This window comes from Anoplophora glabripennis, unplaced genomic scaffold (genome assembly GCF_000390285.2).
Source record: "Anoplophora glabripennis isolate ALB-LARVAE unplaced genomic scaffold, Agla_2.0 scaffold45, whole genome shotgun sequence".
Lineage (NCBI taxonomy): Eukaryota > Metazoa > Arthropoda > Insecta > Coleoptera > Cerambycidae > Anoplophora > Anoplophora glabripennis.
In genome coordinates, this window is record NW_019416437.1 from 723,362 (window position 1) to 749,490 (window position 26,129).

The following is a 26,129-nucleotide window of genomic DNA, read 5'->3' on the forward strand; positions in this document are numbered from 1 at the left end:
TGGCGATTTGTTGCCATTTCATCGATAACATATTTTTTCTGATCTTTATTAAGATTGACAAGTGTCAAAAGTTCCTTTTTCACCATATTTGTTTCAAAAGAAATGTTTTTTCCGGATAACCATTGAATTATATCGGCTTTCCTCCAAGCAGTCGTAGGCGTCCGCTCGGTCTGCCGTGAATGGTAACTGGCATTATCCATGACAATTACAGACCCCGGAGGAATAAGATCCAACATCTGTGTAAAATACTCTTCGAAAACATCTGCGTTCATGTCTTCGTGATAGTCACCTGTATTTTTAGATTCAAATAAAAGTAAACCNCGAGCCATGTCTTTAGTATCAAAGTGCATGTATATTTGCGTGTCATCTGCATAGGCTTGAACAATACAGTTATTGGAGATTGAATTCAATATATCAGTGGTATAGATTATAAAAAATAGTGGCCCTAAAATAGACCCTTGAGGCACTCCACTGGAAATATTCAATTCTGAAGAGAATCGATCACCAACCTGAATCATTTGAGACCGGCCAGATAAATAAGATTTTACCAGATTAAGAGATTCACGTGAAAAGCCATAATACTTTAGTTTAGAAATCAATAAGTTATGATTAATGGTGCCAAACGCCTTAGAGAAGTCTAACGATACCAGGATACTAACCAGTCCCTTATCACAGGCCTCAATAATATCGTTTAAGACTTAACTAACCTTTACGAAAGCCGCATTGAAAATTAGACAGAATGTCGTTCGTATTAATAAAATTATAAATTTGTCTATACAATATTCTTTCAAATATCTTTGATAGAGTAGGTAAAATGCTAATTATTCTTAAATCAGAAAAAGTGTCAGGACTGCTATTTTTAGGCAAGGGTTTACCAATCGCTATTTTCCATTGTTGTGGAAAATAATTTTGTTCTATGCAACAATTTATTATATTGACAATAAAAGGACAAATAAAAGGACAACAGTACTTTAACATCAAAGATGATATATTGTCACAACCACAAGCATTACTTTGCATATCTAGCAATATCTCGGTAACATCATCAACTGTACATAGGTCAAATGAAAAAAATAACTGATCATTACGGCAGTTATTATTATAATATTCAATCAAATAATCGCAATTATCAGAATTGTATTGGAGGAATGGAGCGAAGTAGCTATTTATCTCATTAGGGTTTGAGAGCTTAACAGGTATATCGAATTTTTTTTTGCAACTGCGCACACTAAAATCAGAGAGAGTGCGCCATATTTTACGCGAGTTATGCCCGATACTTATTGAATTTAAAAAAGCCTTTTTTTCTGATCTTACAGCTGATACAGCATAATTCCTCAAATTTTTGTAATTTATCCAATCTGTTTCCAATTTAGTCTGCTTATACCTTTGCAATGCTTTATCCCTCTCTTTCATTATCAACCTTAAATTAGGCGTAAGCCAAAAAGCCTTTGGCTTACGCCTATCCCATCCATATGCCGAGAACGCAGTTCCACGAAGTAGCATCTAGTAATAAACAAACTACAACAAACTACGCCGCTAAAAGCCCTGAGTTTCCTGGCAAACAGACCATGCAGACCATCCGGCGTAGTCCACCAGCTAGCGTCCGAACGTCAGTTCCGATTTTTAACAGTTTTTATAACCAGGACGTTCACTTGGTCAGAATGTGTACTCGACTTGAACTTTCTTATTTTGCATGATCAGTAATACTCGCTCCAAATTTTATTTGCATTGCATAAGTATCACATATTATCACATTTCGTTGCTTTGATATCATTAGAATTTACAGACGTGGCAAATAATGCAACAGATTTCGGTTTACTGTCATCAAGGGGACCTGAAAAAATATTATGCAAATTTAGAGAATGATAAAAATTTATACCCTAATTTAGTGCTGACAGAAAATAAATGAGGATAGCACCGGATGATATATAATAAGCCCATCTCGTGCCATCCTATGCATCTTGTTTTTTTAAAATAAAACTTTTTTTATACGCAGCAAAAATTATTATAAATTAACGTTAGAATAATGTTCAGCGTATTTAATTTGAGTTCTTATATTACTTAAAACAAAACAAATATACACATATTTTGTTTCTTACTTGAATTTGATTTTGGCAAAGAAAATAGATTTATTCTAAGTAAATTAAAACAAAATGTGTTTTCAAATCATCGATGTTTTGTGGTTTTTATGTATACTAAAGTTGCATCAATATTTGTGTATTTAAATATAGTACAATTAAACTCATTGAAGTTACACAAATGAAGAGTAGGTATTCAAATTTGAGTTATCTTTCTAAATGTGCCGTCATTTGTGTTATTTTGTACTAGAAGGGTTTTGGTTTTTTGACAGTTGTTAAGTAGAAACATGATGGTTAATAAGTGTGTAGAAGTATACGATTGAACAATGAGTTTTTATTGTTAAAAATTACTTTAAATTAATGAAAGTTATGCACAAGTTGAAATAAATACAAAATATAGAAAAACAAATTGTCCAACAAACAGCAACATTCGAAATATTGTGAATAAATGTCAAGAAACTGGTTCAATTCTAGATCAAAGAACTAACATTTACAGTTGTAGTGGTCGTTCACGAGAAAATATTGTAGCCGTAAATGATAGTGTCACTGCAGAACAAACACATCAATACGTCATCCTTCACAGCAATTAGGCACTAAACAAACCACTTATTCAATATTTTGCACAAGGATCTTCACTTAACTGCNAAACAGAGTATAGTTTTAGTTTACTATTATTCAAAGAAACATTTTCCTTAAGTTATGACATTAACCTAAAAAAACAATATAATCCATAATTAAAAATAATCAATTTCTATATTCCTAGAAACAATAATACATTAAATAAAGTCGTTAGTATCAAACATATCAGTTTAAATCATAAATATGTCATCACCTTATTAAACGAAAAGGTATTTACTTTTCCTAAAAAATATATAACTAAAGAAACAACGTTTGCACGGATAGATAGATAGATAAACGTTCTGAAAAATTACAATGGAGGACTGCCATTGTATCCTTGAAAATGATATCAAGAATGCTGAAAGTTCCGCAAAGTTAAAGTTAAAACAATAAAATAAATTGTAGCAAACCGTCCGCCCAGCAAAAAATAACTTCGCGCGAGATTAAAAAACAAAAGAAGAAAACATCGTTCCGGAAAAGAATATTATGTGTATTGTGCTGCATCTGTTTACACAATGTAATAAATTTACTTATTTTCCCCTGTTTTGTTACCCTAACGAGCAAAATAACTTCATCTAGATAAGTTCCCATTTAATTATCTTCGTAAATATTTTCTTTGCATTTGCCGACAGACGTAGTTACTTCACGAGAACAAATTGGGTTCCGCCAATTTCCTGACTGGGAAATTTCGTAAATTAGGTTAGTTCTTTCTTTTATTTTCACCATCTCATTAATTATTAAAACGATTATTCCTCCGCCGCTACCGTCGCAGGATATTTTTCTTGCAGCGATGTCACGGACCCGCCCGCCGGTAACAAAATCAAGTCTATTAGAATGTCTTATAATTAGAATGTCAACTGTTAAGTAACTCGATTAAAATTTCCTGCGTTAAGTGACATTTTCATTATGAGAATTGTAGTTTGTGCATAATAGACGTCTTATTTATCCCGATCTGGTTTTCTAAGTCTGCAGCAAACACGGTGAAGATGCGCTTTCAGCTTTCAAAGTTTCATTCAAGTTCTGTAAGAATTTAATTTAATTAATTCTTTAAAAAACTTAGCTCAGTTTTCCACGTTAGTAACGATTAAAAATTGGGGAGACTTTACTGAACGGAAATGGGATAGATTCACTTACAGGGTGATCCGAATTTTTGCTACGAAAATTCGGGAGCTCTTAGAGAAGTAGAAAAAATGGCACTTTGCTTAGTAGTTTTGTTTAGGGAAACAGGGCGCTAATTTTTTTAAAACAAGTATTCGAGATGCCTAAGATTTTGAACAAATAGATATTAAAATGAAAACGACAATACATGAACAGAATGACTTTCAACACGAAAATATTAAGTCAAACTAGTAACGTAGGTATTAGTTTTTTGTCATTTTTAAGATGCAATTTTATTTAAAAGGAAAATTATACAGGGTGTGCGGAAAGGTTATGTCAAAAATGAAGGGGCATATAGGGGAGCTCAAAATATTTATAGTAGGTACTTCATAATCGGGCTTCGTTGTGGAGTTATTCGCCTTCAAAGAAAGAAGTTTGAAAAACAAATTCCAAATTTATACATATTTGACAGCGTTGCCAAATTTGGCATTTTTCTTTCATTCATTCATTACCATGAGTTATTTTAATTGCCCAAATTTCATTGTAGTCATAATAACGACTTAGAAGTTATAATTGGAATTTGTTTTTGAAACTTCTTTCTTTGCAGACGAATAACTCCACAATGAAGCCCGATACGAAAAAATGTTTTATGAAGTACTACAACTATTTTGAGCTCCCTTATATGCCTCTTCATTTTTAACATGACCTTTCCGGACACCCTGTATGTATATAATTATTTATTTATGGCAATTTCAATTAGTTTTTTATTCAACTGGGTACCTATTTCTGCCTCAATCAAAAGAGAAAATAAATAAATAACCCTTTAATAAATCAACCCTTTGATTCCTTTTGTGCAAAGGGTTATTTATTTTTATTTTCACAGATTGATATGCGTCTTTTTTTAGAGGCATAATCAATTTTTTGCCGTTTTACAATTTTAATGCAACTTGTTTAGACCTGAAATTCCGTTAACGTCGAAAGTAATTTTATTAACTTTAATAAAAATGAGTTCAAAAGTAACATTTTATTCGTAGCATTGTCGCACCCGACTCAGTTTTGTACCACAACATCTAGCTAAACAAGAACACAAAGGCAACGTCACAATCAGATATTGTATACGGAATGTATGGAATTCCGTAAATAATTTGAAAAACTTCACATTTCATAAAGCACGGTTGTGCTCGACTGGCTGTAGAAGATTTAAAGGGAAACAAGGAATTTTTATTTAATATCGTACTGGGACGACGGACCGGTTGATTAATTCCCGATATTGGGAAATCACCAAAAGGGTCAGTAATGTTATAAAGCAACTTCCTAAAAATTTCCAAGCGGTTTGCAGGCAACGTTTGGTAAATATTGAATTGTCTCGTTCGTCGTCAATAATGTAAATAACGGAATGAACGTCTTTGAGATGTATTCAGTGGAAAAATCCTTTTGGTTAAGATACACGCTTGGAATGAAAATCTTTTAAGAAAGCGTATAAATATGTTATTTAGATTTAATTACAGATGTTACTTTTAAAAGGCATAAATTAAGTGCAATGAAAATAATTTCTAAACATTTTAAAACCAATTTCTTAATTATGAATTCCAATAAAGGCAGTCCTGAAATAAAATTATTTTTAATTAAGTACACTTAACATGTTTTGTAAATTTGTTCTACACTAAAATAAAATTTACATTTATTCCATTCCATTTAGGCCAGATTAAGTAAGTCTATTGTCCCAAGAATAAAAACAAAATAAAATTTGAACGTAGCTAGACAGTTGTAGTGTGTTTATTAAAATGTATCTTAAATTTTTCACGTACGTTTATCCAAGTAGCTTCAGGCTATTAACGATAAGATTTGATACATGCCCACTTATTTAGTATTACTGTAGTTTTCAGAGTTCATTTATTATCGTGGTTCATTATTTACATTATTCTCATGAGGCCTATGTGTGTAGCAATGCAAAATTAAGGGATATTGTATTAATTTCTCGCAAATAAAGAGAGAATGTAATAACAGCTTTTCTTTTGTATGCAGAATGCTTTCCTAAAAAAACTTTTCTGATTAGCGTCGTTTACCATTGCGCAGGAAAATAATATTTTTATTCCCATATCATAAAAATAAATCTTATTAATAGTTCTTTAAAATGAGCCGTCGTTTCTTGAAATCAATTAAGGCATTTAGAAGTTATGACAATTTAAAAATGTCAAGATGGCGTCCTATATACTGGCGTTGCTATGGAATTAACAAAAAAAAAGTTCATACAAACCTTGTGAAGGGGTTTAACAGTGTATCTAAAAAATGTATTTTCAACTTAGGTTATTTAAGTGAAATTTCGAAAAACGACAATTTTCTGTAACACTTGCGCCCCCTAGCGGTGAAGTTACAAACTTGAAAATATTTTAAATCAATTTCTTTTGGCCGTATTTGTTAATAGATTTTCTATTTCGAACATAAATTTAATTGTTATTATTGATTTACTTTAGAAATAGAGAGGAATAATTTTTATTTCTTTTTTACATTGTGGAATTGTACATCCTATATCTTTTTGTTGTGAATCAACCTGTATATCATTCTCGCTAAATACGCACCTACCTTTATATCCAGTATTTACTACTTGTAATGGAATATCCAGACTAGCAAAAAAATAATTAGAAGAAACTGGCAGATAACTGGCAAATAACATTAACTTCAAAACACTTCCACCCACAGACGAAAACAAAATGTTGCTAATAGAAATTCTATTTAACACACCATTATTGTTTCTTGGTTTATTATATACCTAGTTTCTCTATTTTTCATAAAAGCTTATGCTGATGAAAAATATATTTGTTTGTCGTTCGTTAAAATATTTTTAGTCTCTCAATGCAATATACATATTAACCAACCTCTCCATTGTCAACATATTTATTATAACCAGTTCGATTTGAGCCTTGGCTTTACTACAAATTACGCCAAGTTCCTTGCGAAATAAGAGTGCGCTTTTATCAGATAAGTAGACAGGTTGCAATGAAATCAACTGCAGGCTTTAGTTCATTAATACTTTTCTTACATTAGCTTCAAGATTAGATTTAGTAAATTAAAAAGACATCTAGTCGCAGGTATTCCTTGAATTAATTAAAGTGGGAAGAGCTAATATTGCTGCATAGGAAATATGTAATATTTTCTATTTTTCATCTAATCGATCCACTTCAAAGATAAGGTTCGATACACAAACGTACACTAAATTAAAAATAATTTAAAACATTTTTATGTAACAAGAAATATAAATTAAAACAGGTTTAATGATAAAGTCAGCTAAATCTAAATTAACAAATGGAAACGAGAACTTGTTACTGCTTTATTTTATTTTAGGTGAAATTACAGGATTACTACACATAATCTGCGTTTACACATGGGTTGACATGTGATAATGGTTTTAATTTTGCACCTGGATGTTTACTTATGGAGATTTATTGTCGGAGAGCAGTTAAATCTTTTTTGTGGCACGCTGCGAATTCAATAATAATATGGGACGACGAAGAACTAATTAATAATTGTCTGCATCGCGTTCGGTTTAATCTCACAATTTAAATATTTATTACACTGCTCGATATGAATTTTATCGAATTTTAAATTTATTACAACGCTAATTATTTTTTAGAATTAAGCATAAAGAATTTCAAGAAAGTAATAAATATTGTATTTTATGGTATTCTATGCACGTTATGTCAATTTTTTCTCGGAAATGGAGTTTAGGACCCATGTCATATAAGGTTTTTTTGTTTATTTAAATGTATTCTATCGCCTGTTAAAATTAAAGCTGTCAAACTTCTAACATCCTGTATAATAAAAAAAATTTAGTTCGTGTTCTTATGCATAATTACTTTCGATAATGTGAAAATTACTAATAACATTTTTTATTTCAGTTTCACCGTACGATCCGTAATGGCGCCTGTTAGTCAGCTCTTGGTGTATTATGTTACACCCCAGGGTGAGCCTGTCAGTGATGTTATCAGTTTCGACGTCAAACTGCTACACCGACAGGTATTTATTACTTTTTACTTAATTTTCATACATTCATAACTTTCACCCCATTACATGCCAAACCAATTAATCAAAATTATGTGTAATACTACTCGTATAGTTTCGTGTTAGTAACACCTGATATCCGTTATTCCATTACACCATTTCGCCTAAAGAAAGAAATATGAAACAGGATAATATATTGATATTAGTAGTTAAAAAATTGGGAGGATTACAGGCGATGAGATGTACTTACCTGGCGCCAAGGTGTTAATGAACTTATGTCAAATATTTTTGCCACATGTTCGTTATGTCAAAATAAGGTAAATACACGGATTTGCGTCAAGTAAAATGTAATTTTAAAATCTAACTTACAACATTGCAAGAAGCCACCTTTTGAGAACTGCTGATTTTCATAGAAGATTTTCCGTGTACCCACTATTTGCTTGCACACACGCTTCAGCGCGACGTATCCAATTCGTTCGAACACGTTGCAACATTGCCACGTCCTCTGGAATCGTATTATAAGCTTCGGCAATACGATGTCGCAGTTGGTGATGTCACGAACTTCCGTGGCATACACAACACTTTTCACATATCCCCACAAAAAGAAGTCTAAAGGGGCGAGGTCCGGGGACCAGGGGGGCTATCTAACTAGGCTGCCGCAGCTTATCCAGCTATCGGGAGAAGTTATGTTTAGAAAGTCGCGCACTCTCCGAAAAAAGGGAGCGGGGCTCCGTCGTGCAGTAACCACATATTTTGCCGAACTTTTAATGGGAAGCAAGCGATTCTGCAAAAAATCTATATATGAAGCACCGTCTAAGCGTCTAGGAAATTCAAAAGGTCCTATTAAAGTGGCATTAACGATACCGGACCACATGTTCACTGAAAACTGTTGCTGAAACCGAGACGTATTTCGTATGGATTTTCGATAGTCTAGTGGTGAGTGTTGTGGACCTTACGCACACGATTTCGACTGAAACATGCTTCATATGTAACAAGTATTTGCGCTATAAATTGAGAATTTCTTGCATGTTCCTGAAGCACCCATTCTCAGAAGTAAACGCTTGAAAACGTTGATTATGGAATGAGTACAATTAAGCTTTTCGTAATATCCGCCACACAACCACACAACAGGATGCGAAATATTTACTTGCTGTGCGATATTTCTTGTGCTACGATGCGGATCTTCTGCGACGAGATCTAAAACCATCTCCTCGACATTTAAGATTCTTAGTGGTCGCCCTGAGCCACCGTCGCGACCTCGACGCGGTTGTACTTCACCGGTGTCCAAAACTCTTTGCGCTACAGCAACAAATGTTTGCGGTGCGGGGACACGATATCTTGCACGGTACACTTGACAAGCTTTGTGAGCATTTTCGGTTGCTTCACCATAAATTATGAGCATATCGCGCCATTTTCAAAAGAAAACTTGGAAATACGGCTATTAAAAGTACTCTCGAAAAACAGCACAGCAATCACTACAACAATGTGTTACAAACTGACTTTCGAATACAGTCCGGCTTCATATGAAACCTACAAACTTGTAAAAAGTGATTTTTTGTAAGTACTCGCCGCGATAAAATACACGTAATTCAGCAGTTCCAAAACAGTTTTAAACACATTTTTAATTAGCTTTATTCTCTATGATCTTAAACTTCCGATACAAGTTTCTGACATCAGTTAACTCAGTTTTTATTCCTTTTTTCATCCCTTTAAATGTTTGACATAAGTTCATTAACAGCCTGTATACCTACTTTTAAATAACAGCACAGGCCGTAAAAGCCTTAAAACCACTATAACTTACAATTTGTTGCATATCATGCGCATGCACCACATTGATTTCTATTTATAAATACATAAAAAGATGTTATTCAGGTTGTGGTAAATTAACATCGTTGATTTGTAATTGTTGTTCGGTAAGCATCTTTTAATCAAAAACTTGTAAACTTTTAAACTATGTATATAAATTTACCAAGGATGAAATGACAAGATTAACTTTAGAGTTTAATAATCATAACTTCACTGGACTTTCTAAATCTAGTCCAAACTTGGAACTCGAATAAAAGTTATTGTGTAAGCAAACTTAAAACTTTCTGGGCTTATAAAATTTTATTAGTGGGATTCAAACAATAGAAGCCTTCTATAATACTCAAGCGTGCTATAAATATAAAACTAAATATTTATCCAAATGACAAGTACCTATTTGACATTGCTGCTAAAAAAATGCATGTTTCAAATTTCATATTTTGTCACAAATTACAGCAAAGTTTCAGAAGTTAACCGTCAGATATTAGCTTTAAAGAATTGAATATTATTATATTTAATTTTATATTAAAACACAAGTACAGAAACAGAAATTCATTATTTCATAAATTGGTGACTTTGGACAAAAATCCCAAAACATATCAATTTTTACTTTTAAATGTGCGTTCTGCGAGATATTTGTTTTACATATGAAGTCACCTGTATGACAGTGATGACGTCATCGACGTTTTTTTAAATACAAATGTGGGTCATCGGGTCTTGTAATTCTCAAATCAACCATATCAGTAAATTTAGGTAATAGAATTTCGTATAGTGCCAAAGAAACAATTATAAAATTACAGTTAACAAATTACTTCAATAAGGTAAATGTGGTTTTTTAAGTTTACCGATAAGAAATCTAAAAATAAATGTTTACCTCTCCAAAAGCAAATGAGATAAGACCTCTACGGGGATAGAAACACACGTTGTAAGTTTCTTACTTGATTATTGCCTTTTCAGAAATGTAAATGTATTATCAGAAGGCTACATTCAAATCGACTTAATTCACGTGTCAGTCAAGTAGTTAATACTACTAGAAGTATTTTTTATGAACATGAAGCTTACTGAAAAATGCATTATTTGTCGCAAGATGGTGCATTCCCACACTGTGCTGTGTTGGTAAGAAACTACTTGGACAACGCCTTTATTACTTATCTGCGAGCCCATCAGCGTTTCCTCCACTGAATTAAATAATTTATTTGTCTCTGTACGGAGTGTTAATAATAAGTTTTGCCAAACTTTAACGGCGTATTCTACCGATGAAAATAATCAATTTTTGCCCTATAAAACATTTTGTTAGGATGCGTTTATTAATTTTCAGACAACTAACAACAGATTTTAATTAAAAAAAAATATGGTATTCAATTATACAAATATTAAATTATCGGATATACAATTTACATACGGTAGAGAGAATAGCAATGCTAGACAAGCTGAACGACTTTATAGACAGACTTTTCTAATAGAAAATGATGATAAACAGTAACGTATACAGGGTGTCCCAAAAGAGACGCCCGTCCTTCTGGGTTTTGATTAAGGGGACAAAAACAAATCGAAAATCAAGAGTGGAAAATTTTCCGATTGTTTTTCTTTGTTGAGTAATTCAAAAAAAATATTCAAACAACTGAAAATAAACATTTTGGCTAGGTTATTAAATAATTATGTAGTTTAGAGCTGTATTTGCTGCAGCTGCCATTATTGGATGACGATCCGTTAGAAGTTAGACTAAATTATTGGTTGGATGACATGATGGCGCTCCATCCATTATGGTTTACGAGTATGAAATTATCTGAATCAAAACTTCTCAAACAGATGGATCGGAAGACGTGGACCATGGCCTCGTAGATCACCAGATCTGAATCTCCTTCTTTTGGGTTATTTAATAGAAAAGATTTACAGCGACGCTGTTGTAAATATACACCCATATACACGCTACTGTCGCGTTAATAAACCAAGAGATGTTACAAAGAGTTCATGCGTCAATGTTGAATTGTGATAATCTTTGTGTTGAAGTAGAAAGCAAATTATTTGAACACCTTTCGTAAAAACACTTTCTATTATTTAAGCACATTATGGTTTTAGTTTTTTCCTCTACATTTTATAAAACTTTTATTATTAAAACGTTTTTCTCTATCCTTTTCAGGTTAAAATAATTCCTTACATCCAGATACAACCGACAAGCGGAAACTATACTCACCTACTATTGGTTATAAATTATATGTCTTGGTCCCCATATGCACAGACCTCAGTTTTGAGACAAAAAAATGTATTTTCAGTTTTTTAATTTTTTGAACAATGTTTTCAATAACTCAAGAAATAAAAACAATCGGAAAATTTTCTACTCTTGATTTTCAATTCCTTTTTGTCTCCTTATTCAAATCCCAAAAGGACGGGCATTACTTTTGGGACACCCTGTATAAGTATCTTCTTGTTCGGTTTCTCAATTATCCAAAGACCAGTAAATTTTACGAATACTTTACAAGAATACTTTATTGCCACAAATTAATTGTACATTTTAAAAACATTTAAAATTATTTAAAAAACCAGTGGCGTACGATTTTTTTTTCAAAAAAGGTCCCTTCCTCCCCCAATAACTACGCCACTGGAGTGTATTTTGGAATAAGTTATCCATGAAAAAATATTCCCTACTAAAAAATTGTCATCCCCCAAATTTTATCACTCAATCTTTTATGCCAGTGAAGTTACAGGAAAAATAATATAAATATTTTAAACCTTTAACACCCTGTATCTCCGTAGGGAAGCGTCCTATCAAAAAATTTTATAGGCAAAATTTGATTATTTTTATCGGTAGAATACGCCATTAAAGTTTGCCAAATCTTATCATTAACACTCTACTTATATACCTGCAGATAGGTAATGTTCTCAAATAATATTACAAAAAGTCAGTTTGCAAATTAATCTTTTAAATTACTAGCACCATTCTTTATGATTAACGAGATAGACGGATAGAGACCTAGCTCTCCAGATTTAACTCCTCTAGACTTCTTTTTAAGCGGATACTTAGATGACGTCGATACTGTCACACAGATTACGTCATAGGTAAAACAAATATCTCTCAGAACGCACTTTTAAAAATAAAAATTGATTTCAGCATTTTTGTCCTCACTGATTTACGAAATAATGAATTCATTCTTTTCATTTGCACCGTACTGTATGTATTTCTACTTCGGTAATGTTGTTAAATTTGTGTATACAGTTTTGGTAAAATAATTATGGAAATAAAAACAATAAATCGTTACTTTTCAGTTTTAATGGAAACAATCATATTTTATTCGAACCGCTTTCAAATGGAAATTCAATTAAGTCGCATTAACAGAGCTTTGACATTGTGAATTATTAATTAGGAGAGAATTCTACTCAATTAAACACCAGATTAACACATAAAATGTACCATCGCTTTATTAACTGAACAGTTGATTTTATTACAGGTGCAAAACAAATACTTCTGATTGGGACTGAATTATTATGTCAATATTAAATAAATCAACATATGGCAATCATTTATATTAATAAAAATTATAATGTATAATAATAACGAGTAATAATAACAGCAATTAATTTTTCAATTTCCAAATAAATCTGAAAAGATGAATTTTATTTAAATTATTTAACATTAATTTATACAAATAAATTATTTGTTATAAACTAGTATACTTAGCAAGTAAGTGACAACATATGTCGATAAAATCGCTCCTTAAAGCTTTACACATTAAAGAAACCCCCTGTACGTACAGGTACTATATCAAATTTTATTCAAATCGGAGGTAAACTACTGAAATGTAAACTTTGAATAGAAATAAACATAACTTACTCAAGGATATCTGATATCAATATACCTACTGCAACATTTTGTATTTTTAAAACACAAAGTGTTATCCAATATAATAATTACTTATAATCCAGTCAAAATATACAAAAAAATTGATAAGTTTACAATAATTCGCATAGAGCTGAAAATTGGTACAGGTCTTAAATACAGTATTATACAAAAATCCCCACCGATCCTTTCTGCTAAAAAACTTATTCAAGGTCAAAGGTCACATTCTACATAATATGCACACATTTCCTCACCACCGTGGTATACATGGCGAATTTTTTTTAACGTGGTTTCTCCTATAGACATAATTCACGATTCAGTTTTATTAGACAGTATCTTATTAATTAAAAAAATAGCACTATTGGTAATGATTAAAGTGGAACGGCTTATTGTTGATTTCGGGAAAATTTTAGTCTGACTGATAATCTCCAAATGCTACTTCAACAGTAATGTCTTCCTCTTCCTCTTCTTGCTGGATATCTGTAAATTGTTCTAAGAAGAAAGATACATCAGTTGTCTCCTCATTGATGTCATAAAAATCCTCATCTGATGTATTTGATTCAATATTGGCTTTGACAATTGATACATACTGGTAACCAAAATAACCCGACTTTTCTACAGCCACAGTTTGTACTACAATCATTTTTGCAATTGCAAAAAATGGTGTTAAGAAGTCTTTCTGAAGCAGGTGGGAGTAAAGTTTGAATTGGCTCCAAAGTATTATCTATTAATTTCCAACCCCAGTCTTCTGGGTCGAGTTGATTGTCTAGCCACACTTGAACTTGGTAGTACACATCGTGTGTACTATAAGTGTTGATAAGCAGAAGCAGATGTTGGAGGAAGTCAAGATAGTTGTACTCTTTTATTGTTCCGTGTATTTTTTACAAAACTTAAATGTCTATACTTCTCTATTGTAGACAATTGCGTGATCTACAAGTTTTGTCTGACCTATTTTTACTATAACACTTACCGTTTACGAGAAAAACGCAAAATATCGATATATTTGACCTTTGACCTTGAATAAATTTTTTAACAGATGTAGGATCAGTGGGGATTTTTGATGTATGTATTGTATTTGTAATAGTTTATTTAAGACCTGTACCAGCTCTATGCGAATTATTGTCATTGAAATGTCTGTTTTGACTGGATTATTAGTGTAGCTTTCACTTAAAAATAACAAAATAAAACATATTATCTGCAAAAAATTCGCTCACAGTTACTAACATGTGTAAGTCTAAAGGGAAAACATGTACACAAATTTTGATTGCTGTTGATTAATGGCAGATCTGCAATCTAAACCTAAAACATATCCAATTCTGATGTTATTCCAGGTTTACGTAAATCTAGAGGAACGGGAATGGTGGCTTCCCGGTCAATCCCTGGATTTGGAAGTTGAGGCCGAACCTTCGTCACTCGTGTGCCTGCTGGGCGGCCGCGCGGGGGGAAATGGAGATATCAGATTTGATCCCCGGATTAGGTAAGCAACAAAAGACGGTCTTATTTCAGTCGTTCGGCCGGTGGCGTCAATTAAACCTGCCCACACCGTAAACAAATATTGAATGAGTGGATATAAGCGCCAGGCTAATTTTTTACTTGTTTTAACATTGTATGTCTTCTTAACATTGTATGTCTTCATCTACTTTACCGTTGCGGAGGGGTTTTGTTAAATATATATAAAATTGATTGCAAATTTTCATAATTCTTATAATTTCCGGAGAGACATACAGAGTATCAGAATTAAGACGGATTCTTCTATAGCTCTGGTAGTGTCAATAATTTAAAAAAATTCTTAAAATAAAAGTTGCACCAAATCACGGATTTAGTTACAAGATACAAGTTGTTTAATTTCTTCTGAGCATTACCTATCTTCATGTTTTCAAACAGAACTTAAGACTTTCTTTGTTAAAAGATACTTAGTCCAAAACGTACTGTATTGGTGTTAGGTGATGTTTTTAAAAAAAATGGCGTTTTCACCATTCTAGAAAACATCAAATATATCTGAAACTGAGCATAATGAGTACAAGATATGGATTTTAACATATGTTCAAACATGAAAAAAAAAACAACTTTTTTGCACTGCTAACTTAATACCTTCCAAATAGAATTATAGACCATAGAAGTTCCAAATTTCGGATAACGATTAATTTATTTTTTTAAATGGAACGCTTATAGCATTTAATTGTGTAAACTGGGGTTCTGTATTTGAAAGAAATTGAATGTCAGGATGAAAAATGTCAAATCTAAACATCCTGTTTGCAAAATTCTTCTCATCAAAACTAAACAAAAACATTAATAACATTTTTTCCGGAAACTATTCCGTCAATTCCTCTATCATTCCTCAAAAATTGGAGATGAAACAATGTTTTGATCAAATACTCAAGAAGTTACTCTTATAGGCACATAAAATATGAACAAAAAAATAAGAACTAGAAGTGATCTGGGAAGCTTCAAACTCATTAAAGAGATTCTTTGACAGATTTGGATAGATCATTTGATTTACATATTGCCTAATGTAACATTGAATTACATTCTCAATATCTAGTAAACGCGCCAAGATCACTCGTCAGCAGAATCATGAGGCATGATGACAGTAACCAAGAATCACTAAAATTATGTGGATGGATTATAAAAAACTTATTTATTTTTATATTATGAGCGAAATTGATAATATTTTTGATAAAATAAAACACCAATCAGAGCGAATTGCGTCACATCTATGTAAATGTCATTTTGTTTCATTTGCACTTCTGCAATATCCGCAGTATTTATCTTCTTTTAAATATTTGGTATTTTCCAACTATCAGTTGCTTAGTTTTGTGTTACCAAAACCATAATCAGGAAACGTTAACCATGGAACAAGGCCATGAAACGCGATGGAATGTTGGAGAATGAAGTGAGGAAAACTATCAGTTCCAAACTGGGGAAAAAATTTAAAAAATGTGGTATAATGCTTTACAAAAACTGTCCCATGATAGCAGGAAAGACAGTATTATTGAAATTAAGTGGACCACGAATATGAACACATTTAAAAATTATGTGGAAAAAGAAAAACCGACACAGAAGATTTATGTGCAGATAGCAGCTACAAATATATATATATAACAGGACTTCAAAAGGGCTATTTAGGTGTAGCTGATTACAACTACAGTACAAATAAAAAAATAGAAATAATTAATGTTACATTTGATGACAACTATGTAACAAATTTTCTTAATGTTTAAAGTCTCTTCTTGGAAAAATAATGTGTATCCATTAATATACCAAAGTACAATTTGAGAGTAAATAAAATGCATATACTATTATAGTAACATTGTATTTTTATTTAACTAATGAGTCTTGCAACACAAAATATTAGCACCTTATGTTTACTGTTGACAAACATAGATGTGACGTCCGTTTTTGTGTGAGTTTAGACTTAAAATTAAAATGCTAATATTTTTCTACTAAATCTTTTATTTTCTACAGAAATAAGACATTTTTGGAAACAGCAAATACTTACTAACATCATAGAACAGTTTTTTAAAATCTGTCATCATGCCTATTCAATCAATATTCCATAGATGAGACAACCGATCAACGACATAGCTACTGGCAAACAGTGACCACAAATGCATAGATACTATGCCTAATGTCCAGTTCAAGCTTACATATCGCTTTAGAAAAATCGTTGTTACTGTTTTAATCTTGTATTTGTATTTTGACGAGAGGAAAGTTTGTCGCAAGAATTATACTTCACCATGTACAATCCGAAAATGTCGAAAATATAAGTGTGATGGCTCATCTTTCGCTAAACTAGAATGCAGCAATAAATTCATTGTGACGTAGCGTAAAATCAAAAACAAAAAAAATAATATCCCTGATATGGTTGGAAGATAATAGGTATACTAAAATACATCATGCATTCGAGGTTGGTTGCCTAGTCGTCGTTTTGGGCTACTTGTCGTTTCAAAAGACATATCACACTCTTCTCCGAAACCATTATTAAGTCCTCCGTCTGGTTTTTATATTTGTTGTGTGCACTGGTCCATCGTGTTATGGAGGATTCTTGTCACTCACTCACTCTCAATAGAATTCTGGTATTAGTTAGGTCTATCAGTTTCCTATGTCTGTCCTTTATTTACTATGGCAATGTTAGAACATTGTTAGCGGTGTTGTGGCTGCCGATTTTTGTACGTTCGTGCACCAGAATGCTATGGACCAGTGCACACGACAAATATAAATACCAGCCAGAGGACTTTCTCTTCATTTTCCAAGTTTCTTCTGAAGGGAGAACTACCATTCTCTCCCGAAAAGTCTAAATGACGACGTAACAACCAACTCAGAAAATGTTCAACTATCGGCAACTCCATGGAAACTTGCAAATCCAATAATCACTCAACTACAGTACAGCGATGTGCTTCTAGAGTAGTCGATTACTGCCTAATTTAATTCAAACATAAATAATTAATCGTTTAAGAGGAAACATTTTATCTCTAGACAGTACGGCGCACTATCTTGTCGGACCAATATTTTACCTACACCTTTATACCAGAAACAACAATCTGCAACTAATTTAAATTAATGACGGATTTCTTTCCAGCGAAGAACACGAGCCGACATCCATAACAGGTGAGGTGGATTTCCTGGAAGCCGGCGTTTCGTTTTTTCAACGGCAGTGCATTAAGCGCAGCAATTCCGGTCTCTCCGCCGTCTCCTACAGGCAGCGGGGCTCCGGAGCGGGGCCTTCGAACAGGAGGCGGCCTCCCGAGAGCTTCGTGGGTGGGGCACCTTTTGATCAGCTCTGGCTCTGGAAGTGCTTTAATTATTCGTAAGTATTTTTGTCCTGCTGGTGATTTATTATATTGAATAGGTGCTAAGGGCGCGGAGCAGGCAACTTCGAGGGGATGACGGTGGATAAAAGGCGCCCGGATAGAATGGAGGTTGGAAGGGTGATGTGAAATATTTAAAAAAATCCTGTTGTTATTCACTGTGTAATTTGTTTTACTGTTATATTGTTCTCTTTTTTTCTTCTTAGAGCAATTTTCATTTATTTTTCATACTTAGTTAATCTGGAACTAACAAGAAACACTCCAATATGGATGTACCATTCTACTCACTAATTATCATCAATGCAATTTTCTCTAGAAGGAAAATATCGAAGATAATTTAGCTAGTACGATGATTGTAATGATTAGTCTTTTGATATTATAAGAGAAAAAAATGGCTAGAGATTATAGCGCAGAATTCAGAAATATCGTTTAATTTCAAAGTTATGTTTTAAAATATATTATAAACAATTGTGATACATTATTGCAAACTAAAACGTTCATCTTAAAAGTTACTACTAAGTATTTATTGATGAAAAAGAGTAACAATAGTTGAAAAGAGTATTGAAAACTGCACCATAAATTTCAACAATTACCTGTTAATACAATCAGCACTAAACGCTAAGGCCGATTCTCACTTGCGTGCAAGGCATGTGCTCGGCACAGGCAAAGCACCGGCTCGGCAAAATATCTTAACCATTGTATCTTATGGGTTTTGAGGGGTGTAATTCACACTATACGTGCAGCGTCTCGGNCTGTAGTTATAAATTTTTGTATTTGCTGGGATGTTAGAATCTTGGACTTTTTTGGTTTGTATCCATCTGATGTGCGTTTCAAAAATGAACACAATTTTGGGTATTTACTGATGTCAACATTGTTTTTGAGGTTAAGTGTTGAACGGAGCATGGAATATATCGCCCACAAAGAAGATGGCTTCATACTTGCTGAAAGTTGTTGAAAGTAGGCGAGCAAAACGTTTTCGGAGTACATTTTTATTTGCTTTTCACTGCACCATTTGGAGAACAGATTGTAAGCCCGTTCGTACTGAATTCGCGATTTCTCGGGCAGCAAATTATTGGTGGCTCTAATCGCTTGTTCTCTAATTTCTGGGGGTGTGGCGGTAAATTCTTCATTTTCTTGTTCAATTGCTTCCATTATCTTGCAAATTACGAATCACTTACAAATGTAATAATTGCTTGTCAAAAGTCAAAGTTGACGTTTCGTTCGGCCATCACAAGACGTGACTAAGAAAACTTCGGCCCGTGATTAATAAGGCGGGAACATCCGAATATGGTTCAAACAATGTTTAATGATTTGTCGTATTTAAACTGATATTTAGCGTACCGATTGTCCGTGTAAAATGTGCTGTTTTAGAGATGGGAGTAGAAAAAATATATTATAAACAATTGTGATACATTATTGCAAACTAAAACGTTCGTCTTAGAAGTTACTGCTAAGTATTTATTGATGAAAAAGAGTAACAATAGTTGAAAAGAATATTGAAAACTGCACCATAAATTTCAACAATTACCTGTTAATACAATCATCACTAAACACTAAAGTTAATAATAACTTATAGCATACGTATCATGATGTCGACAAAAAAAAAAGTTTTTATAGCTAACTACAAGTACCTTCAATATCTCATTATTTTGTCTTTTAGTTCTTTATATTGATGTCGCTGGTGAATAATTTCTTTTATAATATTTTGTTTACATTATTATTCTTAGGTACATCGTCATGTTCAATTATAAGAAGTAGACAGATCTCAGGGAGATCTCTCAGAGAGGAATTCTGTAGATGACTTTTAGAAGCAAATCGCAGTAACTTTGTTGACAAATTTCATGTTACAGCCGAGGCTTCTTTTAGAAGCAACGAAATCTGCGTCTACGCAAATTTTCTGTCTGTGTATGGGCTTACCTAGTACGAGATTATTTTGCTAGGTCATTTATTCATATCAGAGTATTTATATCTTTACTTTACCCCTGGGGTCTATTTAACGACATTTGAAATAGAATTTTGGCTACAGTAACAGTTTTCTGATTATATAAGACATAATTCTCGCCACTTGCAACATTTTTACGTTTTCAATTGACAAGCGAACAAACACATTAAAATAGTTCCTGTAAATAATAGTTTGGTGGGCTCCTTTTAAATTTAAATTCTGCAAAGACTATATCTATCCAAACTAGCTTTAGAGATTAGTTCAATAGATATGAATCTGAAGCATGAGATAAAAAGACAGTCAATAAAAAAAATAAATCTTAATACCAACTGAATATAATCTTTAAAACTTTGAAGTTTGGTTTATGTTTTACTTGATTTGTTTTTATGTTCAGGTATTGCAATGGTAACTACCACAAATTGTAACTAAGAATGAAGTAAATAAAAACAGAAATCAAGATATTTACAATATTTACTGTGAATCAAAGAAAATTGACAAATTTTGTACAGTAACATCCAAAATATTTACAATAAAACTATATTAACCAAAATAAAATATATGAGCACTTTCTGATGTTATAAAAGGTACGTGGATTACAATGAGGATGTTATTAGTAGGTTATAGGTTTATAAAATTAGGTAATATTGGCAGAAAAATAAATGTTATAAAGGAATGTAATTATAATGTAACCTAATTAACTAAAATTTCGTTACAAGAGCAATTACTACCAAAATATAGCGATTTCTCAACCCTTACTACGAGTGGAAGCACTTGTCAGAATTTCGACACCATTCTTCCACATCTGCCCAGGCAGTAGTACCGCTTTCAAAATTACCGTTGACTCCACTACTGAAGAACATTTGTTTACCATTACAACTATCCTATACATTTAATCTGCTCGCTCGCGAGTAAGAAATCCCATGGTGCCTAGTAACTTTCATCCTGTCCACTCTTTTTGTTTTTCATTAATAAATGGAGATCAAAATCTAGGATTTTACTATGATTCTATATGTATTGTCCCATTCGTCTAGGCCTTCTGGAGAGCATGTTTTCTGGATAAGGCATCAACATTACCATTATCTTTATAAATAACTTTAAATTTAATAGACTTAGGACCTATGTCTTTCAAGAATTTTATGTTTATTTTGCAGTACTCTGTTACTTACTCATACTCGGTACTTATCCATTGGACGCCCTGTAGACCTAGTACTTTTCTGATCAAATCGTTTTATTCGTTATTTATAGAACATTTTACTCATTTTGTGAATATAATTTACCATTCTCGAACTACATTTCACTTATCTTTTATGAGGAATATTTTTATGAACCCCATTCATGGATATAATTTCTATATTTTTATTGTATTTCCTTTCAAGTTGCTAGATATTATTAATATTTCCTCTATTCGTTTTCTATAAACTAACAGTAATTATCATTTGTCAAACATCAGACCTGTATACCTAGATATACTTAATCGCTTTAACACTTTGATTCCCAAGCGTCAAAGGAATTCTAACAAATACAAATCAACAGTACGAGACACAGGTGTAATTCAAATTCAAAACGATACAGACGATTTTGTAATTTGTCTTCAAGAAGAAGCGATGCGATTTCAGGTGAGCTAATGACAAATGACGGTGTTGCTGGAAGTGAGCCACAAACTGGTGTTTTCAAGCTCTAATTAGGGCAAGGGATTAAGCATTTAATTATTCATTTAAATAGTTTTAATCGTAAAGATTTAATCAGATTTGCTGATAATTTGTGGTCATTAAGTGAGGTTCGTTAAGATTTTACCGTTATAAATTTCAAACAAATTAAATAGCTCGTTCTAGTTTTAATATTATTAAATTTATAATTTTATTGATACTGTAAAAATAATAATAACACTGTGTATTCAATCCAAGATCTCAATTTCTTTGGATAATACTAAAATGTTGTTTCCATTAGAAAACTTCAGATGAATCAAAATAAAAATCTAAAATTAATCCTATTGGCATGGGGATAGAAAGTTAATATTCCAGGATTAATTGGCCAAGCTTAAAATTTCAGTCCGTTTGGTAAAATTAGAAAATGAAAGAGTTCCATGTAGGAATGTCCGAGTGTATTTTGTTTTAGTGGTACAGGATACAGGGTGTTGAAATTTAAAAAACAAATCATATTTTGTCAAATACCTCTGAAGATGTTCGATTTAAAGTAGTGAAACTTGGACTTATCTAACAGGGTCATTCAATAAATTTTCGAAAACGTTCTTATTTTGTATACACAATGTATTGATCATGATTCGGCGATCTTGAAAATTTAAACTCAATCCGTTGAGCGGTTTTCAAACTATATGATTTTTAAAATGCGAATATTTGTCTGAGTCGTGGCAATGCAATGACGTCACCGCATGGGACGGTCAGCCGGCGAGGCGCTACTTCGAGAAGAGTTGCTGCATCTACAGATTGTTTTAGCGCTTGTATTAAATTTAAAAAATAGAATCAAATTTCGTAAAAGCAGATTGTTCTAATTTTCCAGAAGTAGGTTTCTTAATGGTTATGGATTTTTTTAATAAAAACCACGACTTTATCAGTGCTGAGATGAGAGGAGTGAAAATTCAAAGGTTACGTTTCAATAACACGTAAAGCTTCTTTAAAGTACGTTTGTAGCGAAAATAATAGACTATTGATTTTAGATCCGTACGACAAAATTACAGGGACATTATTATTTTCTTAGGCGTTTTCACACTAGTGCTCTCACACTGGGGAACAATACAATATTTGTAATTTTTTTCTGATCTTTATCTTCCATATTGCTAACAAAATTCGGTATCTTAACGTACTCAATAGAAACTTCGCAGGTACCTAAGCTGCGGCATCGGTTTCCCATGCGATGACGTCACACCTGTCGGTTTTGCGGATACTCAGCCCGTCAGTTTATGACTTTTTTTGGATGACTTGTAGGGGATATAAAATTGTATTTTTTTGCAGAGAGCCTTAAAATTGCAATATCTTTCCGCTAAGCAAATAAAAAAAAATTTGCTGAATGAGCCCATTAAAGATAAATATCCACAGAATCCGGGAATAATTGTTGGAATAGATGTAAAAGAAAATTCGCAAATAACCCGACACAGAGCAGTTGCTTGTAGGTAGCCTAAAATATTGTATTTTAACGCAACTCACCTATATACAAAGTTGCTTCATTTCCAAAATAGATGACGCAAAAGTTGACAAAAAAACATTTTTTTCTATGTATTAAATGTCTTTAAAACGTTTTGTTGAATTTATATTAAATTTTTTAAGCTAGTTTTTGTGAATAGTGGCAGATTTTTATATAATAACCAAAGTAATTGCAATTTAACAGTAATTTTTTTGTATGCCTAATGCGTTTACGCGAATAATAAAACACATTTTCGATCTGTTTTAATTTCGTTAGAAAATTGATATACTTATTTGAAAATAAAAATGATTTTTTTTTCAAGGATAATTAGAAAACCCGCAACCTATCGAAATCGTACAAGAATATCATTTTGCTGCAAAATTATCTAAAATTAAATTTTTTTTGGTTCAAACTGTTGATAGATTACCAAATAAAAAAGTTTGAACAATATTTATCAATAACTCTCAAACTAAGAAACTTGTAACTAAAATGTTAAAACTATTGGAGTTAAATAGGGTTATCTAAATCATTAGTTGCAATTTAACTGCAATATTAGAAACTTCATTTTCAGTTTCAGACATATTTGAAAAAAATGCTGTGGCAAGAATACTATGCACATGCGCCCAAACAAGTAGGTACATCTAATTCAAATCCCCACATTGTAAAAAAAATCACTCAAATTCCCTCAATTTTACTCAATAATATCTACACCCGATTGAGTGAAATTTTCACTTTATTAGTATAAGTACAACTAAAATTTTACGAGTGAAACTATTGCAACAGTACGCCACATGATGACATAATGGGGATTATGCGAATAGACAAAGATAACGCACGACAACCATAAAATGGGGCGGGGTCAGTCAATTATGAAGACTTACTCCGATTTAGCTACAAGTGTACCAAATATGAGTTTATCTGCAGAATTTATTCAACGGGTATCTAAATTTGAGTGAAAGTTATCAGTTTTAGTTCAAATATTATCAGAAATGAGTAAAATTATTATCAAAATGATCAATATTGAACGTAAATGTACTCAATAATTTCTCTTAATGAATTCACTCCATACCTTTATTGCTTTCACTTACACCGATTTTTTACAGTACATTAAGTCCTTCTAAGTCCAATACATCCCAGTATATCCTAGAGTTTTAAAGAAATATCCTTTCATCCCCAAGAAATCGCTGTACATTCACATTGGTGTATATTATAAATTCCCTTGTGTTGCCCCTTGGCCTACACTGCCAATTGACGTATTTATAATTTATAAATTTAACGAATTTTTACTTTTGATTAAATAAAGTTTCATCAATCTACATAAAAGTCTTATATATTAAAAAAGAAATGTTTGTTTCTGTATGGCAAAATCAAAGCGTCTGCAGGCGTTCCCTCATAGGCCTTTTTGTCTACACGAACTCGATTAAGTTTAGTCAATGAAATCTAACACACCCTGTAGGCACATTAATTAAAACCACATTGAATTGAAGTTTTAGAATCGGCATTTGAAAATATCGTCCCGATAAATTCCCTTCCGACAATCTCAAATAGTTTGGCATTTTAAAACTTCATTCACCTCGTTAAAATAAGGTTTTCATTAAAGTTTTAAATTATTAGGCTTCGTTATACGTCTTTTCTTTTAATCTACCTTCTTCGAGATTTTAATTGAAGTTTCGCATTAAAATTTGATACCGACTTTTTGAGGCTCCACCCTTCCAGCCCTTCTTTCTGAAAACGACACCGAATTAATTTTAAAATTTAAAGGATAAAGGACGCTTCGACATAACGTTTCCTAATTTATTTAAGAGATTAGTCCTTTTAACAAGTCTATTCATTTTAAACATTAAAGATAGAAAATGTCAAGGATCTAGGGTTTTTATCGAAGATCTAATTTAACTATGATATAAAAAATGAGATATGGTTATGCATGGCGTTGCCCATTTTCAGACCAACGAATGTTATGAAAAGAAATTGAATATTAGATCCTGAAATATCCCGAAAAAACTGGACATTTCTTATTTCTCCTACATTTTCTTCATTGATAAAACACGTATAACGAAATTTGGAATACATACAGGGTTATTGATTACAACTGTTTGCTCACCTTAACTGTATTATTTTGAAGAGTAGAAAAAATGCTAAGTATGAAAGTTTGACTATTAGTAATATTTTTTTTTGACAAAATTATATTTTGTGTATACTTATTAATCTAATTAATTACAATGATATCAGGTTTGATGAATTTTGAAAAAGAAAATTACTAGAGGTTTTTTTTATATTAAAATTCTCAATATATAGCCCAGCATCATTTAAAACTCCAGTATTTCAAAACTGAATAAATAATAATAATAATAGTCTTTATTGTTCTATAGCAAACATACATATTACACAAACAAGTTTTCATTAGATATGAACAAAAGGCGAAGTCTAGTCTGCACAAGCAAGGTTACAACATAATCTATTAACTAACATAAATTTCCTATCCCTAAATAATAATTAGTAATGACATTAAACCTTAATTAAATGGCAGTATTATTAACAACATTGCCGCTCAAATAAAAGTCTTTTATATTTACTTTTGAATGAGTTTATATTGCTCTCTTTTATATCTTGATCCAAATTATTATAAACATCGCAGATTTGATAACTAAATGACCTCTTAAACATCTCAGTATTGTGTTGTGGGGGAGTTAGAAGACTCTCATATCTTATATTAATTGTAAGTACGTCCGTTGTAAATTTGATATTTCTATATAAATAAGTTGGTGATTTATTTAAAATACTTGAATGACATAAACAAGCTGCATGGTGTA

General features: G+C 32.2%; 1 protein-coding gene across 1 annotated transcript in view; it reads left to right on the forward strand.

Annotated features, from left to right (window-relative positions):
* LOC108917091 (C3 and PZP-like alpha-2-macroglobulin domain-containing protein 8) overlaps positions 1–26,129 on the forward strand; it is a 195,207-nt gene that overhangs the window by 91,035 nt on the left and 78,043 nt on the right. The window contains exons 8-10 of the mRNA XM_018723528.1: positions 7,691–7,808; positions 14,763–14,908; positions 18,011–18,238. Coding sequence (XP_018579044.1) covers positions 7,691–7,808; positions 14,763–14,908; positions 18,011–18,238 — 492 coding nt within the window. The remainder of the gene's footprint in view (positions 1–7,690; positions 7,809–14,762; positions 14,909–18,010; positions 18,239–26,129) is intronic.